General features: G+C 41.3%; 1 protein-coding gene across 1 annotated transcript in view; it reads left to right on the plus strand.

Moving 5' to 3' along the window:
• The window catches only part of LOC145980140 (dipeptidase 1-like), a 43,951-nt gene that overhangs the window by 9,860 nt on the left and 18,069 nt on the right, over nt 1–16,022 (plus strand). Inside the window, exons 2-4 of the mRNA XM_083113189.1 lie at nt 11,354–11,501; nt 13,470–13,629; nt 15,255–15,387. Of these exons, the coding sequence (XP_082969315.1) occupies nt 11,354–11,501; nt 13,470–13,629; nt 15,255–15,387 (441 nt within the window). The remainder of the gene's footprint in view (nt 1–11,353; nt 11,502–13,469; nt 13,630–15,254; nt 15,388–16,022) is intronic.

Here is a 16,022-nt window from a genome sequence, read left to right on the forward strand (position 1 = left end):
CTTCTTGTAATTTGGAAACGACGACATGCAAGCGTTCTACATCAATATCGTTCACGACGGTTTGAAGTTCAGATAAATTCTTTTCTATTGCGGAAGTTCGTTCTTCGATTTCGAGTTTCAATTTTTCCAAATCTTCATTTTTCGATTGAAATTGCTGTAATTTGGCCAAATCATTTTGAAGCGAATCCACGCTCAACTGTATATTTTGAACGTTGTCGTAAGAAGGTACGTCGACATAATTTTTTATCAGCGTCTTCAGTTCGGAATCGATTTTCAGAATAGGGTCGAGACATTGCGTTTGGAGCGTAGCGATTTCCGACTCTAAACTTTTGTTTAAGGTTTCCTGCAAAGCGATCAAATCGGTCCTCAACTTCTTAACTCGAATGTCCAACATGAGAATCTCTTCTGCGTGGTCCACACGCTTGGTGTTGCCGAAAATGTCGTTAGGCATTTTTGGTTAACGGTTATTTATAATAGGATAGACGATTCGTAATTCTACGAAGAGAGGAATAAGTTTGTCGTAATCTCCGAGGAGTTCCATGTAAAGATAATCTCCTGCGGACACATCGTACGTAATGTTAGAAAGCATCTTGTCATGCTTGATTCGAAAAATGTTCTTGCCGGTAGAAATTTTGATTTCGCCTGCGTTTTCCGGATTCACGGTGATTCGAAGTTTCCCGTCGATCGGAATTTCGTAGAAATGTAAATTGTTATTAAAAACATAAAACATCTTGCCCACATCGTCATTCAGTTTCGTCCAAATGCTGTTGAGGTGAATGATCAACAGACCGTTGAGTTTAGGTAACACGGAAGGTAAGACTTCATGATCTGGTATGGTTTCCATAATGATCTGTTTTTTGAAACCGAACAAATTCATAGGCATGCTGGTTATTTAAGAATACAGTCAAAGTTTTTTGTAATGACAGTCAATGTTTTTTTTTGTAATAACTAACAACATGATTTTTTTTTGTTTTGTTTTGTTTTTATGAATCTTCTGTTGAAGATGGACATATGTTGCAGGTTTTGCTTTCTGCTAAGCGATAGTGCCCCCACGGCAATGTGTGAATACCACACTCGAGGACGCACCTCTTATCGTCGTTGGGATCCAGCGCAATTTTTCTAACTTTGTTTGTGGTCAACACATGGTCGACGCTCTGGATGCGCTGCTCTTCTCTTAGAACCGACGACCTGGTTTTGAGGCAATCGACAAAGTCCTCGAATGTGAGATGCTCCCGTACCACCTGTCTGCCGACACCCTTGGCCTTCTTGGTAACGCTGCCCTCGGCTTTGATGGCATAGGCCTTGGCGCGAAGACCTGCAAACTCGAGAATTACATCACCGTCCTTCTCGTTTTTGAGTTTGCCAGGCACTTTTTTGTTTCGGGGCAGGATGCCGTACTGGTTCGGCTGGGGATAGCCCGAGGTGTCGAAGAGGTTAACCAAAGCTGGTACCGTGACTATATCCCTGTATGCATCGGCTGAGTGGACGTGGTACACCAAGCTGTCCGTGTCCGTGTAGAGAAGCGAGATGTTGTGGCTATAATGTGGACGTAATATGTCGTAGTACGTCTCGAACATGTGCAGCTTGCTCAGGTCTAATACTGAGGCACCAACATAAATTGGCTTGTCGAGCCTCACCTCACTCTTCCTCATATGCACCAGAGCAAGCTGCTCATTATAAATGGTCCTCGATTTAAATAATGGGTTTGCTACGAGCCTGCGACATTGTGCTTTCCTCGTTACCAATTTTATGTCCATGCGATTCCGTACATTCTCCATAGTTTTGCCAAACACCGCATTATTCATTAACTTGAAGAAATCGCGATCGAAATCAGAAGTGGCGACTGTGCGATGTTCGGTGTTGAGCTCGATGTATGGCTTCAACCATGGAGAATGCTCGAACATCAAAACTCGATGTACTGTGCGGACGGTAACCCCTTGCTTCATCAACCACCGGAGGTTTTGGTAGTGCAGGACATAACGCTCTTTGGACTCGAAATCCATGACGAGCTTCTTCTGGTTGGAATCGGGTGGACACTTGAACTCGGGTGCAGGGGGAAGATCGCTGAACAAATCCTGCAGCTTCTCGGAGAACTCAAGGTCCACCTCGGCGAAGAACCTATGATCCAAATCGTCGAAAGCTTCGACGTCGAAGTTGGAAGGGTCAGCCCACTCAAAGCCTCTAAAGGGGAGTGGCTGCATCATGGAGTGTCCGTAGAGGTTATTGACGTCCGTGTACATGATGTAGCTGGACGGTTGTGAGGGGTCGTAACCGGTGGCCATGTGGTGATTGTTGGCGCGCGAGTGTCGCTGCGACACCTGGACCATTCCACCCCGCACGGCACGTTCCACAAACAGCATCATGTTCACGTCCGAAAGAAGCTCCAGCTCGATCTTCGTCACCAGAAACATGGCTGACCACGCCAGTCCGGGGAGACTGTAGAAGTAGGCAGGGTCCAGCTGGTAGATAGTCTTCGCAGTCGCACGGAACGTCTGGAACACGTCGGCGAGGAGCGTCACATCAAGTCTGAGGTAGGCGTCGTGGTAGTCCCCGAGAGTTCGACAGCCCAGCTCGTGCCACATGGACTGGGCGTGGTGATATTCCTCGTCGGTGATGTTCGAGCCTCGCAGCTTGCTGTAGAAGTTTGCTCGAGGAGGTAGCGACGTCTCTGCGAACTTGGAAGGGTCTGTGATGTATTCGTAGGGATAGACCCCCTTACGCTTGAAGAGACCTGCGTCCAAGTTCGGAAAGTTTCCGGAGGTAATGAGCATTTGCTCGTCGCTAAGCTTCCCTGCGAGAGCATCGAGGCTGGCCGGGAGGAACCTCAGGGAGTCGAGGAAGCGAAGCTCGACGGTAGAGTGTGATCCTGAGATTCGCACCCACTTGCTCAAGCTAATGTAACGCTCCTCGTTCTGCGCCAGGACGTTGATTCGCATGTCGTCGTACCCAAAGTGAGGCACCAGATGGTGGAAGTCGTATCCCGAGCCATTGTGAAAAAACACAGGGATGAAGCGCGGGTCCCGAGCCATGAGGTTGCATCCGTTGCACCATGGACCAACATACCTACCGTTAAAGTGATCATGGTGTTGGACTTTACGGTTGTTGGCGGTGTACTCCTTGACGCAGACAGGGCAAGCGATGGCCTCGTCGTGTCTACGTTGATCGTCGGGAGACAGTGGGAGCATAGACTTGGGGGCCAACAGTACCTTCCCTATCTCGCTGGCTTCCACAACCATCCTCTCGAGGAAGTGTTTGGCTGCGTCGGGACCGCGATACACGTAGGGCTCGGGGGCAATGTGCTGGTCACGTCGCACCACAACGTATGCGAAGCTGGATGCCTCGTGGAGTTGGTAAGGGGTGGTGGAGGAAACTTCGGGATCTGGATCGCAAGTGGACAGGGGTTTGAGGAAGGCCTCGAAATCCGCGATGATGATAGCGGGATGCTCCACCATGGCACCGTGCATGTGGAAACGCTCCACGGTGCCAGGTTTGGGCAAGACTGCCACACCAGGCTCGTTGTTATTACAGTAGAACTTGTGGCGAGCGAGCTTCTCGACAGCGATGTTGGAACCTTTGATGTGCTGATAATCCTGCTGTTTTTGATTGTCAAAAGTTGACAAGCACCTGCGACAAACTTCTATGCTACCATGATGCTTGCTTGTTTGGCTCGACACCAACCGGGAGAGGGAACGGATGAGGGTGTAGTGGTGATTGGTCTCGTCCTTGATGAGCAGAAGATGAATTTCCTGCGCACCATCAACGTTTACGTCGCTCACCCTGATGGGGTACACCGCATTTTCGTCAGTGAGACCGTAAACGTTGATGGCCAACCGTGCACGAACCTCAAACTTTCGAATGTCCGAAAGCGCCACCGGGTAGTCGATCCCAGCCATCGCAACTTCCAGCTCTGCCTCGTAGGGTAGGTAGTGGTTAACTCGGTGTGGTTGGTTTTTCCTGTCGACAGGGTGCAACGCTGCCAGCACCGACCAGACGAAGCACTTGTTATCTTTATTTTGGATGTTCAGGACGGCCTTCTTTGCCGCAATAGTAGGTGGTAAGGGGACGTAGCTGGAGGCGGAGAGGGGCAAGAACTTACAAAGTTTGACGCACAGTTCGTGAGGCTCGCCACACAGCGAACCCCCCGAGCCTTTTGCTTGATGTTCTTCTTGTTTTGCCACCAGCTCTACGGCAAACTGGTTGTAGATGACCTCGAGGTTGTCGACATCCGCCAGATGCAGCGTCTTCGCCTTGGTGTTGTGGCAGAAGCTGTAAATTTCGTCAGACGGCTTCTTGTACTGGCAACGTAGCGATGCGTAGAATTTGGTGGAGTGCATTGCAAGCGCATCGCCGAGGATGGAAATGATTTTGGCTTGCACGTTCTCCAAAAAGCTACGCACGTCGCATGAGCCCTCCGAAGTGAGGACAAAGTCCTCTAACAACCGCTCGAAAGCAGTCTGGTTCGCTTTCGCTACAGGCTTGACGCGTTTCGTGGGTGGTGCATTGATGGAGGCTGCTTCTGCCTTCCTCTTGGTGGAGGTCGAAGGCTGGGCCCCAGATGTATTTTTGTTTAGACAATTAAGCTTATGCTCCTTGACATACGCAATTGTGATCTGTATATTGCATCCAGAACATAGTTCAGTGGCAGCCAAATGCTTGCCTGGCACGCAGGTACGACAATGTCTTGCAAAATGTTGGCTTGATTTGGGTTTCTTGCACACAGGACAACTTTTCATGGAGCGCATTTTTTTGGGGGGTATGTTTATTTATATGCGATCTGTTGGTGGTAGAGTGTTTACAAAATAAACCCTGTAAAAAAAATTTTAAAAAAATATATAAGAAAAATATGATTGTAGATAGGAAAAAGCACAATAAATATTGTATGCATGTGTAATTCTATTTAGCTTATTTTTGCTAGACACGAATCTTCTTCAGATTTTATTGCCCATTAGTATATTTTTCTACCAATCTAGTAGAGGTATGAAACTATGAAAATGTACTTGTTTATATATATTCTATTGTTTCGGCTGATATAATAGCAAATATATATATATATATATATATATATAGCTATTTTGAAATTCTAAAACTTTCAGGTATACTTATTTTTACATGCAGACATACATCATAAAAAATTACACAATCGTATTTTTTTTCCATACACACATTTTTTATTTTCAGAAAACAAGTTATTTTCAGAAAACAAAGTTATTTTCGATTTTTTTAAATCAAAACAATAAACATTATTTGTGTTTATAGTATTTGTCGGGCAATAGCAGATAAAACAAGAATAGGTTTTCTACGACCCGCAGTTTACGAGTTACAAAACAACTTAGAAATCACATCTTGAAATTTAAATTTAAAATAACTCGAAAACAGTAAGCACTAATCATTATGTTTCCAATAGGTTGTAGAGTACATTTAATTTTTTATCAAATGTCATTAAAATTTTCGAAATAGGGTAAAAACTAAGCCAGCAAATCAAGTTTCTCAAAAAATAAAAAAATTGTCTATATTTTCGAAACTTGAGGGGGTGGAATCGATTTTATTTGCTAGTCGAATAGTTCTCGTCGAATCCTATCCAACAAACCTAAAATCATCATCCTAGCTTAATTAGGAGCCGAGAAAATCAATGTCTTGGAAAACGTCTTAAGATTTTTGTCTTAAGAAAATTTTCTTGACAGACCGGAAGTAACATCTTGAGATACCGGAAGTCGACTTTCTTAAAGATTGAGATATTTGTCTTAAGACGTTTTCCAAGACATTGATTTTCTCGGCTCCTATGGGGCCTAGAACCATGTAACTTTGGTCTATGTATATACCAACACTTGCCCGACCCTGTGACCGAGTGGTTAGCACATCGCGCTGCGACGCCAAGGGTCCCGGGTTCGAATCCTGGTCGGGCTTGGTTGTTTGTGAATGTCCATTTCATCACTCACCCCCAATCTTCGCAAATTAGCCAAGAGGTACAAAACGTAAAATAAAATAAACTAAATCAATCATTAAGTTCCGTGTTGCAATCATGAAATTAAATTTTAATTAACTTCTTTTATCCATCTCTCTCTCAAATCTATATAGCCTGTTCATATTTGGCGTGTCAGCCATTTTGTTTACGTAGCAAAAAAAATCTCAATGCTCGTTGTAGCCATAAGTATAATTGGATATAATTGCCGGATTTTATTTAATTTTAGGTTTAAAATCAATAAGCGTGCATAAAAAAAAACTAAATGTTTTAAATAAATAAGATTCGAATAACTATGTACTTCCACTAGCCTTTGCGACGGCGCAGCGGTAGGCTTGTATTCAAGGGTTCGATACCCGTACAAGTGGTTCTTGAAACTGTAGGTCCAGTCCCGATTAGCCTTACTGTACATAAAATAGACTTAAAACATCAAAATCAATCAGTACTTCCACTAGCCTCTGCGTTAGCACAGCGATAGCCTTGTAATCAAGAGTTCGATACCCGTACAAGTGGTTCTTGAAACTGTAGGTCCAGTCCCGATTAGCCTTACTGTACATAAAATAGACTTAAAACAATCAGTACTTCCACTAGCCTCTGCGTTAGTACAACGATAGCCTTGTAATCAAGGGTTCGATACCCGTACAAGCGGTTCTTGAAACTATAGGTCCAGCCCCGATTAGCCTTACTGTACATAAAGTGGACTTAAAACATCAAATCAATCAGTACTTCCACTAACCTCTACGATGACGTGGCGATAACGTCGTTGTCTTATAATGAAGGGTTCGATACCAGGTGGGGACATAAGTGGTTCTTGAAACTATAGGTCCAGTCCCGATTAGCCTTACTGTACATAAAGTGGACTTAAAACATCAAATCAATCAGTACTTCCACTAACCTCTGCGAGGACGTAACGATAACGTCGTTGTCTTGTAATCAAGGGTTCGATACCCGTACAAATGGTTCTTGAAACTGTAGGTCCAGTTCCGATTAACCTTACTGTGCATAAAGTGGACTTAAACAAAAAAAACGCCAACTCAATCAATTAATCAGTACTTCCACTAGATATCAAAAACACGCAACTCTCCTCTATTTTTCATGTCTTCCTCTAACAATTTAACACATTTATTTTTTTGAAATATGCCCCGCACACATATTTCCTACCTACCAACAACGGCACACGGAAGAAAAAAGATATTCCAGCTACCAAGATGCATGCTTCAAATATATAAAAGCAGAGAGAGACATGAAACACCTTCTATATTCTCTCTCTTTTTGCATGTTTTGTGAGTATATTTTCTTCCGCAAAAGCATTGCCATACTTATAAATCAAAACCAACTCATGCGAGCTAAGAAACAAAGTTACTTACTTTTAGAAATTCTGCGGAAATGCTCTTCACTAACGTTGAAAATGAAACAGAACTTTATACACCAGCGCTTTAAGTTTTATACGGTTTTCTAATAACGTCAAAAATGATATGTTAGTCAACGTAACGTGGACCAATAGAAATCCAAGAACCAAATTCTCTAGAACATTCTCCCCCCTACATTTCAGTCACATGTACTTCGCAACTATGCTTGGTGGTAGAGAAAAAATACAATGAATTTTCCGGTTATTTATTTCATAGTCCCTGACCCCGTCTCTGCACCCACGAGAGCGGACGTTACTTCGTGTTTTCATTTCGCCAGCTCTACCACCAAGCATAGTTGCGAAATGTATATGGTGATTTCTGGTTATTTGTATAGAAACGGAGTAACGTATTTCCTGTCACCGGAAAACCCATTTCCGTCCTAGTCAGATAACGAAATTGTCAGGAAAAAAAAGAGATGTGCGGTTGACTATGTATTTGTTGAATTCGTGTCGTTGTGTCAACGTTGATAGCATATGCAGAGAGAGGGAACGAAATTGTCGTTTTTCTAGATATCCACAGGCAAAAGCATAATATTTTTTCAAATACAATATGACAGTCGCTTTTCGATACCGAAAAACTAAATACAATAAGTATATATATATATTTACAATATTAATATTTATTTAACAATATCTACCTACGAATTTGCCTCGAACGAAAACATGTCATAGAGAAACATTTTTCCAGCCGTAAATTCAAAAATTTTGGCCCGCGTGCGTGCGTGTGTGTGTGTGTGTGTGTGTGTGTGTGGCACGTCGTTCCCCCGAGAGAGAGAGGTTTACAAAGGTCGCGATATACAAACATTGGCCCCCGGGAGTTGGAAAATTACGATATGGCGCATTCGCTCATTACTGTTCCCAGCTATAGGTTTTTCTCTCTCTCTAGCCCTTGCCAACTAAAAAAAAGTGTAGGTAGGAGTTGGTAACACTGCGAGAAAATAGAGATCATGCCTTACAAGAAAAAACCATTAAGGCGATTTTTATTTGATGACGTTGAACCCGTGCAGTGTTCCCACCCATCCATCTTTCTCTCTTTTATGGCAGTGCCGGCTCTCTTTGTTTAGTATATGTAGGTTGGTAAAAATTGCTTTATGCACTGTAAGGCAAGCCTCAAGCAAAGTTGCCAGCTCCTTGCTTTAGGCTAGGTTAGACCAAGGGAAAGAAAAAGCTGTAGGTAGGCTGTCGGCTGTTTAACTCTTCCCTCCCTCTCTCCCCTCTCTTTTTTTGTAAAAGGCTATGGCAAAAGTACCAGTAGGTTGGTAACCTTGCTTTATGCACTGTAAGGCAAGTCTTAAGTAAACTTTCCAGCTCCTTGCTTTAGGCTAGGTTAGACCTGGTTAGGTTAGGTTAGGTTAGGTTAGGTTAGGTTAGGTTAGGCTAGGTTAGGTTAGGTTAGGTTAGGTTAGGTTAGGGTGGGTGTTGGCAGCTGTCGGTTGTTTAACTCTTCCCTCTCTCTCTCCTCTCTCTCTCTCTCTCCTCTCTCTCTCACCTCTTTCTCTCCTCTCTCTTTTTTTTTTGTAAAAGGTTATGGTAAAAGTACCAGTAGGTTGGCAACTTTGCTTTATGCACTGTAAGGCAAGCCTCAAGCAAGATTGCCAGCTCCTTGCTTTATGCACTGTAACGCAAGTCTCAAGCAAGGTTGCCAGCTTCTTGCTTTAGGCTAGTTTAGACCCAAAAAAAACCTTGGTGATTTTTTTGAGTAAAATATTAGCAACACTGCAAGAAAATAGAGCTCATGCCTTACAAGAGAAATCCATTAAGGCGAGCCTCAAGCAAGATTGCCAGCTTCTTGTTTTAGGCTAGGTTAGACCCAAAAAAAACCTTGGTGATTTTTTCAAGTAAGCAGCTGGCAACACTGCCAGAAAATGGAGCTCGGTGCCTTACGAGAGAAATCCATTAAGGCGAGCTCCACCGAGCTCCACTTTCGGTTGCAGAACTCTCTAAACTGGACTACTTAAAATAAATAAGATTCTGGTAAAAAAAGGCACCTTTGGAAACACTGGCGAGACCGCATGACTTTCGACGCTCGCGCCATCTGCAGGTACATAATGGAAACAACGGCATAATGTTGTCGCTTTGCACAAAATGCAAGTTTATTATATCAAATGTGCTTATTTCTTGTTGTGCAGCATTCTACGGTGAGAAAATACCTCCAAGCACTTTCAAAATACTACAGAAACTCATTTCCGTAAGTAGTTTCTTCTGTAAAAATGAAGAAATGTGTCTCCGATATAACAGACATTTACCGTTACGAATTACTTTATGAAAAATCACCATTTACAGAAAATTAAGTCAGTCATTCACCTACGTGCAAATTCAAACTAGACCAAGACGATTGTCATCATGTGATATTTCAATGTCCACTATTACATAAAAGTCTGTTAAAGAGAGAAATACCTGTACCACCTTCTGGCTAGACTCTACTTTAAGTCCTTATTGCCTTTTGGTGGTAACCGATGGGAGTTAACAACACTGCAGGGTCGTCTTTGTGTCCGCTTTGTGAATGCGTGTGCTTTGCTTCTTTGCGTTCTCGGTGCGTTGTGCGTGTGTATGGTGCATGAAAAAGAACAGGTTCCAAAAATTTGTAGATAGTGTAACATACGTTTATCCCCAGTAATAATTTAGTGCATCGTTCAAAACCGTGCTTGCAGACAGCCGGCATCTCTTCGGGTAAGTACCTTTTTCTTTTTACACTTTCTGTTCACGATAGCCCCACTAACCGTTCACGGGTAGCCCCACAAACCATTCACGATAGCCCCACGAACCATTCACGGGGACGAGGTTAGGTTAGGCCTGTTAGGTTAGGTTCCATTGGCACTCATTTCACCCTTAAATGTGTGCTTCGTCATCGAAAAATTTCCTCAGTACGTTCAATTACGCATATCCGGACAACAGGTAATTTTTCCTCTCTTTGGGATTTACGTTGTTAAATTCCTTATACAATAAGCTTTCCAACGATATATGACACGTATTATTCCTTAGGAAAAAGACGTAAAGTAGAGTCTTACCCAACTTCTTCATCCTCTATGATATCAGCACCAGATATATAGGAGGTGTATTCATAATTTTAAAGTTCATTCCGTGATATTGATGTAGACATATTTTCTCGCACAATTTAAATTCGGACCAAGCTGCGTATTGTTTCATTGTATCAGGTGGTTATAATTAAAGTGACGGTGTTCAGAGTGGTACAGCACGGGCTGTAATGAGAGTAGCAGTCTGAAACTTCGTAGATATGATAATGAAGCAATGCGCTCGCGAATTATGCAAAAAAAAAAAAAATAGTTCTAATTCTCGCCACCAGGGTAAAAAATGGCGCTGTAAGCAGTCAAAACTTGGTATAGTTACAGGAAAAACACTATAAATCGCAGAAAACAATACTCTTTGTAATAAAATATCGCTACAATTTCACTATTCGAATTACATGAACATTACTAAAGGAAAAAGCAACAAGCGTCACCAACAACAACCAGGGAGCTCACACAATGGTTAGGCAATTTCACCGACTTTGACGTCAGAGTTATGGAAAATTCCACGTTTTGACTGCTTACAGCGCCGTTTTTTACCCTGGTGGCGAGAATTGGAACTATTTTTTTTGGCATAATTCGCGAGCGCATTGCTTCATTAGCATATCTACGAAGTTTCAGACTGCTACTCTCATTACAGCCCGTGCTGTACCACTCTGAACACCGTCACTTTAATTATAACCACCTGGTACTAACCGACTTGGATCGTCTTTCAATTGATCCTGAAAAGCGGTATCGGGACCGAACTGAAATACTTTACAGATAAAAAGGTTCTTTATCGTCCAGAATCCATTTACGCTTGCTGATTTTCTCTCCCGGACCGGAAATGAATTTATTTAAAAATTCCTGGACCTTTAACGACCCTGATTAAAAGTCCAACAATTCAACTTCCATCAATCACCACTGATCAGCTACAAAGAAGAACGGATCCTTTTTCACTGTGAATTTAATTTCCTGCAGCATCGGTGATCTTTGCTTGTGGAGTGTGTGGATTGGCCATGCTCGTCACGTTCCTCGTCGGCATCTACAGAATCGAAGGCGCCTCCTGGGAACCAGAAACTCGAACCTTGGTTCAGCGAGTGGTAACGACAGCGCCTCTGGTGGACGGGTAAGCAACTCTTTTATCTCCCACGTTAAAAAGAAAATTCAAAAAAAAAAAAAAAATCCTTGCTTTTCCAAGTTTTTCAGATCCAAACTTTCCAGACTAAAGCCACTAGGGGGATTCATTTATTTAAACATATGTGTAAGAAGGTCTCTATATTTTAGGAAACATCACACTTATAATCCTACTTAATCAAGTTTTGAAAATATTCACTGCACATGTGAAGGTGATAAGAAGAAGGAAAACTTAATAAAAATTGACTGTTGATTATTACTGAATTGTTGTTTGAAGTCCACTTTATACGCATATAGCAGAGGCGTCTCCTGAACGCATGCGTCAATTGTGGGAAAAAGGACAGCTTGCTCTGCGACGACATTAATGAGCATTTCTACATTCTAATTTCTTCATATAGGAGAAGTAGTTATTTTACACGAGAGCGCAAAACTAAGCTTATATTAAATTTCTTGGATCTGAATTGAAAGAAAGTAATAATTATTTTCCCACAATTGACACATGCGTCACTTCAGATCCAAGAAATGTACTATAATCTGAGTTGAGCGCTCGCGTGTAAATACTTCTCCTATGTGAAGAAATTAGAATGTAGAAATGCTCATTAATGTCGTCGCAGAGCAAGCTGTCCTTTTTCTCACAATTGACGCATGCGTTCTGGAGACGCCTCTGGCATATAGGCTAATCGGGACTGGACTTCCTACAGTTTAAAGTGGGATCCGTACCACTGTGCATTGTGCCTCTACCGGGTATTCAACCATTGACCCCTGAATTACAAGGTAACGCAGCTACCACTACGCCATCTCTTTTTTCTTCATTTTTCTTTACTTTCGTTAATTTTAGTTAATTTCAACCTATCTGTGTATGAAATGTGCTTAAAAACTAGACTCAAGAAACAAGCTAAACAGCCCGAACCAAAAGAACAAATAGAGCGCTCGCAACAATCCTTAGGCCAGATTTCTGATAATGAAAATATATGGGAAGGGAAGCTGTTGATTATCGTTTTCATCAGCCGCGGTTTAGTGTTTTGAGTCCCGTTGTTTCTTCACTGCTTTCTTCTGATCACTTTTTGCCCGCAAAATTGTGATTAATGAAGTAGAAAAAGCTACGATCACTAAAAACACAAATTCACAAACTGAAATGATACTCCAATTAAAGTAGCAAATTCAACTAAAAATCTCTCCAATCTCTATATAATAAATAACTTGCACGAAAATGGACACGAGAAATATTTTATAAAAGATTCTTGAATATTACTAAAAGTTGCCACTTTGATAGATAAAATAATAAATGTTGTTACTAAATGGTTTTGTAATTAAATGCAGGGAGTACCAAAGGACTGATGAACCTAAAATGGAAGTAAATAAGTAGTTTTAAAATGTGCATAGCTGTCGCCCTCTCTCATTGCTCGCCTAATTTATTCAAACCAGCATTTTCTACTGAGTGATTTAACTAAAGGTATATACGTAGATATAAATTGTTTATTTAACTGTTATTATTAATTATTTATTACACTAAATATTGTAACTATATAGCATACAAGTTGTTCAGTCTCAGGCAACGATAGATTTCTCGAAATCTTGAAATTCATGAAAACAATTTCAGCTATTAACCACGTGCATATTACATGATTACGCCCACCTAACGCAGGATCTAAAAAGCTATGACAAAAAATGTTGAGTGAGAGTAGCTATTTTGGAATAGCACATATGTATACCATAATTTCGCACATCAGGGAAGAAAAGATACTACAAATTCACGTTTAATTCACAAAAAGTGAGCACATAATTCCCTGAATCCCAAGTTACGTGACATTGTGAAACGCTTCTAACCCATCTGTACTTAAATGTGGTCCCTCTTTTGTAGACAAAATCAAAATTCCAATGTATTTAACTACACGAATGGAATATCCAGGAACTCTTTGGGAAATATTCAATTTGGTGTATGCACTTTTTCTTATTACAGCCGAAACGACTTCCTTTTCAATTTGAGAAACTTGACATCGAACAAGTTGTCCACTGTTGACGTTTCTGATCTGGACAATAATGAGGTTTTCAACAATGCATCCTGTCCTAATTGTCGCACGGATCTTCGAGGATTGTTGAAAGGACGCATCGGATTGCAAGTATGTATTTCCACACCCCTTCTTCAGGCTAAAATGTCTCTGAAACAGGAGCGAACGAAAATAAATGCTGCCTTTAGAGGAATCGATCAATGAACGCGCGAGGTTGCATGGAGGGGGTAACGTGGCAGCAGATACCAGTTGTTTGCGGCAGTGCACACTGCTTTGCTCCTTTCATTCCCTTTCTCCCCTTTTCTACCGTTATGCGCAGCGTTCCTCCACACACTTCTGGGCCGGAGTATAATAGTATTTTCGGATTTCTATATTTCATACATTAACATGACTTCTCTGTCAACTGTGGGTAATCGCGGCGACGAGGATGAATTAATTAATTTTTTTGTGCGTCGACACATGTGGACATTTTGCACCCTTCAAAGTATACGTGGAAAAATTATATTTTCTAAAACCCTTATCTTATTATTTCAGATACATAAGTGTAAAGGTTAAAAGTACAAGATTGTAAACGATCCTGCACTCAACATACACAACACATTAAAAAGACTAAAGACTTCCTCAGAACAGTGCAAGAGACCCGCTTTACTGAAAAAGCTAAAAACAATCATCATTTACAAACATGGATGATAATCCGTTGGGAAGATTAAAACTTTTTCCAACGAAAGTATTATACAATTGGTACATTCAATGAGAATATGCCGAACATATAATAACATTACAGGCACGAGACATTGGAGGGTTCATCTCTTGCAGTAAATGATCATGTTGAGAGCGCTGTGTCCAATACGAAGCCGAGTAAAAAATGAGGGAGGGGTGAAATGAAGGAACATTCGCAATAACAAGGTCTTGGTTCGAATCCAGTTAATTTTCAAGTAAAACATGAAAGTATAAAGTAAATTGAATTTGTGTGGCGCATGTATTAGTATTAATTTTATACATGAGTGTAAAAAACGCAGACCTAGACCTATACAGAGCTGTACACATATTATGTCCCAGTAACGAAGAACCAATGTATTTACCTCAAAACAGTGCCACTACTGGCAAAAACGCTATCTGAATATAAAATTCTGTCTCTCTTTCAACAGAATTGAACTATGTATAATTAAGAGTAATGTTATGCATTTGCTTGTACGCGCGTGTGTATAAGAATGAGAATGTGTGTGTGTGTGTGTGTGTGTGTGTGTGTGTGTAAGAACGAGAAGATTTGTGTGTGTAATATAAACTGGTTGGTTGGTTTAGTGTTTCAAGTCCACTTTATGCACAGTAAGGCTAATCGGAACTGGACCTACAGTTTAAAGTAGAATCCGATCCACCATGTGCCTCCACCGGGTATTGAACCCGGGACCGCTTGATTACAAGACGACGACGCTACCACTGCGCCATCGGGGAGGCCTAATATAAACTGTACTGCCTTTTTGTTTGTGTGTGAAAGGGTAAGCACTATAATTTTTTATAGATGTAAGCAAGTGGTTAAGTGTAAGAAAAGGCATTCATTAAATCCTTAACTTCGCCATGTACAAAAGCCGATAAATAAAAAAATAAAAATAAAATAAAATAAAATTGGCAGTTCATTGCTTAATTTTTATATTGCAGTATTTCAGACCAAAATATATTTCGTGTAAGTTTGATTAATTCCTATTTTTTTAATGTTATTTTCCTCGGTTTATATCCAGGTGTGGGTCGCTAGTTCCAGGTGTGACTCGCAATTCAAGGACGATGTCCAGGAAACACTGGAGCAGATAGACCTGATCTACCACCTGATTTATCACAACGATAACGTCTTAGGAATCATATCCGAATTCTCAGGTAGGTAATTCACTAGCATTCCAAGTCAAAGAAAGGTAATGATATTTCGCTGAGTTTCAAATTCGGTCACGATATTGAGTTGAATTGTCTTAAGTCCACTTTACTCACAGAATAGCTAATCGGGACTGGAGCACTATCCGAACCTCCGTGCCATGTGCCTCCACCGGGTATCGAACCCGGGACCCCTTGATTACAAGGCGACGACGTTACCACAACGCCATCGGGGAGACCGGTCACAATATTGAAATCACCAAATAGTATAATGCACATAAGAGTTTAAGGTAAGCTGTATGGAATTATATCTATTTACAGTGAATAAAAAACGTGGTTAATAAAAAGTGAACCATTCTTGTTGTCAGGAACAGATTGGGTACAGCATGAAGCATTCTTCTAACCTACAGACGAGAAGAAATAAAGATGGAGTTATTGTTGAACATACTTAAGAAAAATTAGCTGATTCATCATGGTAAACTTTGAATCAACACTTAAATATTAAAATATATCGCTACCCACCAGATTTAGGGTGAAATTATTTCAGTACCATCTCTGGCTGTTGTGCATTTGTAGCTTGGGAACGAGTCATGACTTCGGAAGCATCCAATGAACAAGCAACTCGCTGACGTCATCTCAAAGCT

Source organism: Lepisma saccharinum, chromosome 27, assembly GCF_977018435.1.
Source record: "Lepisma saccharinum chromosome 27, izLepSacc3.1, whole genome shotgun sequence".
Taxonomy (NCBI): domain Eukaryota; kingdom Metazoa; phylum Arthropoda; class Insecta; order Zygentoma; family Lepismatidae; genus Lepisma; species Lepisma saccharinum.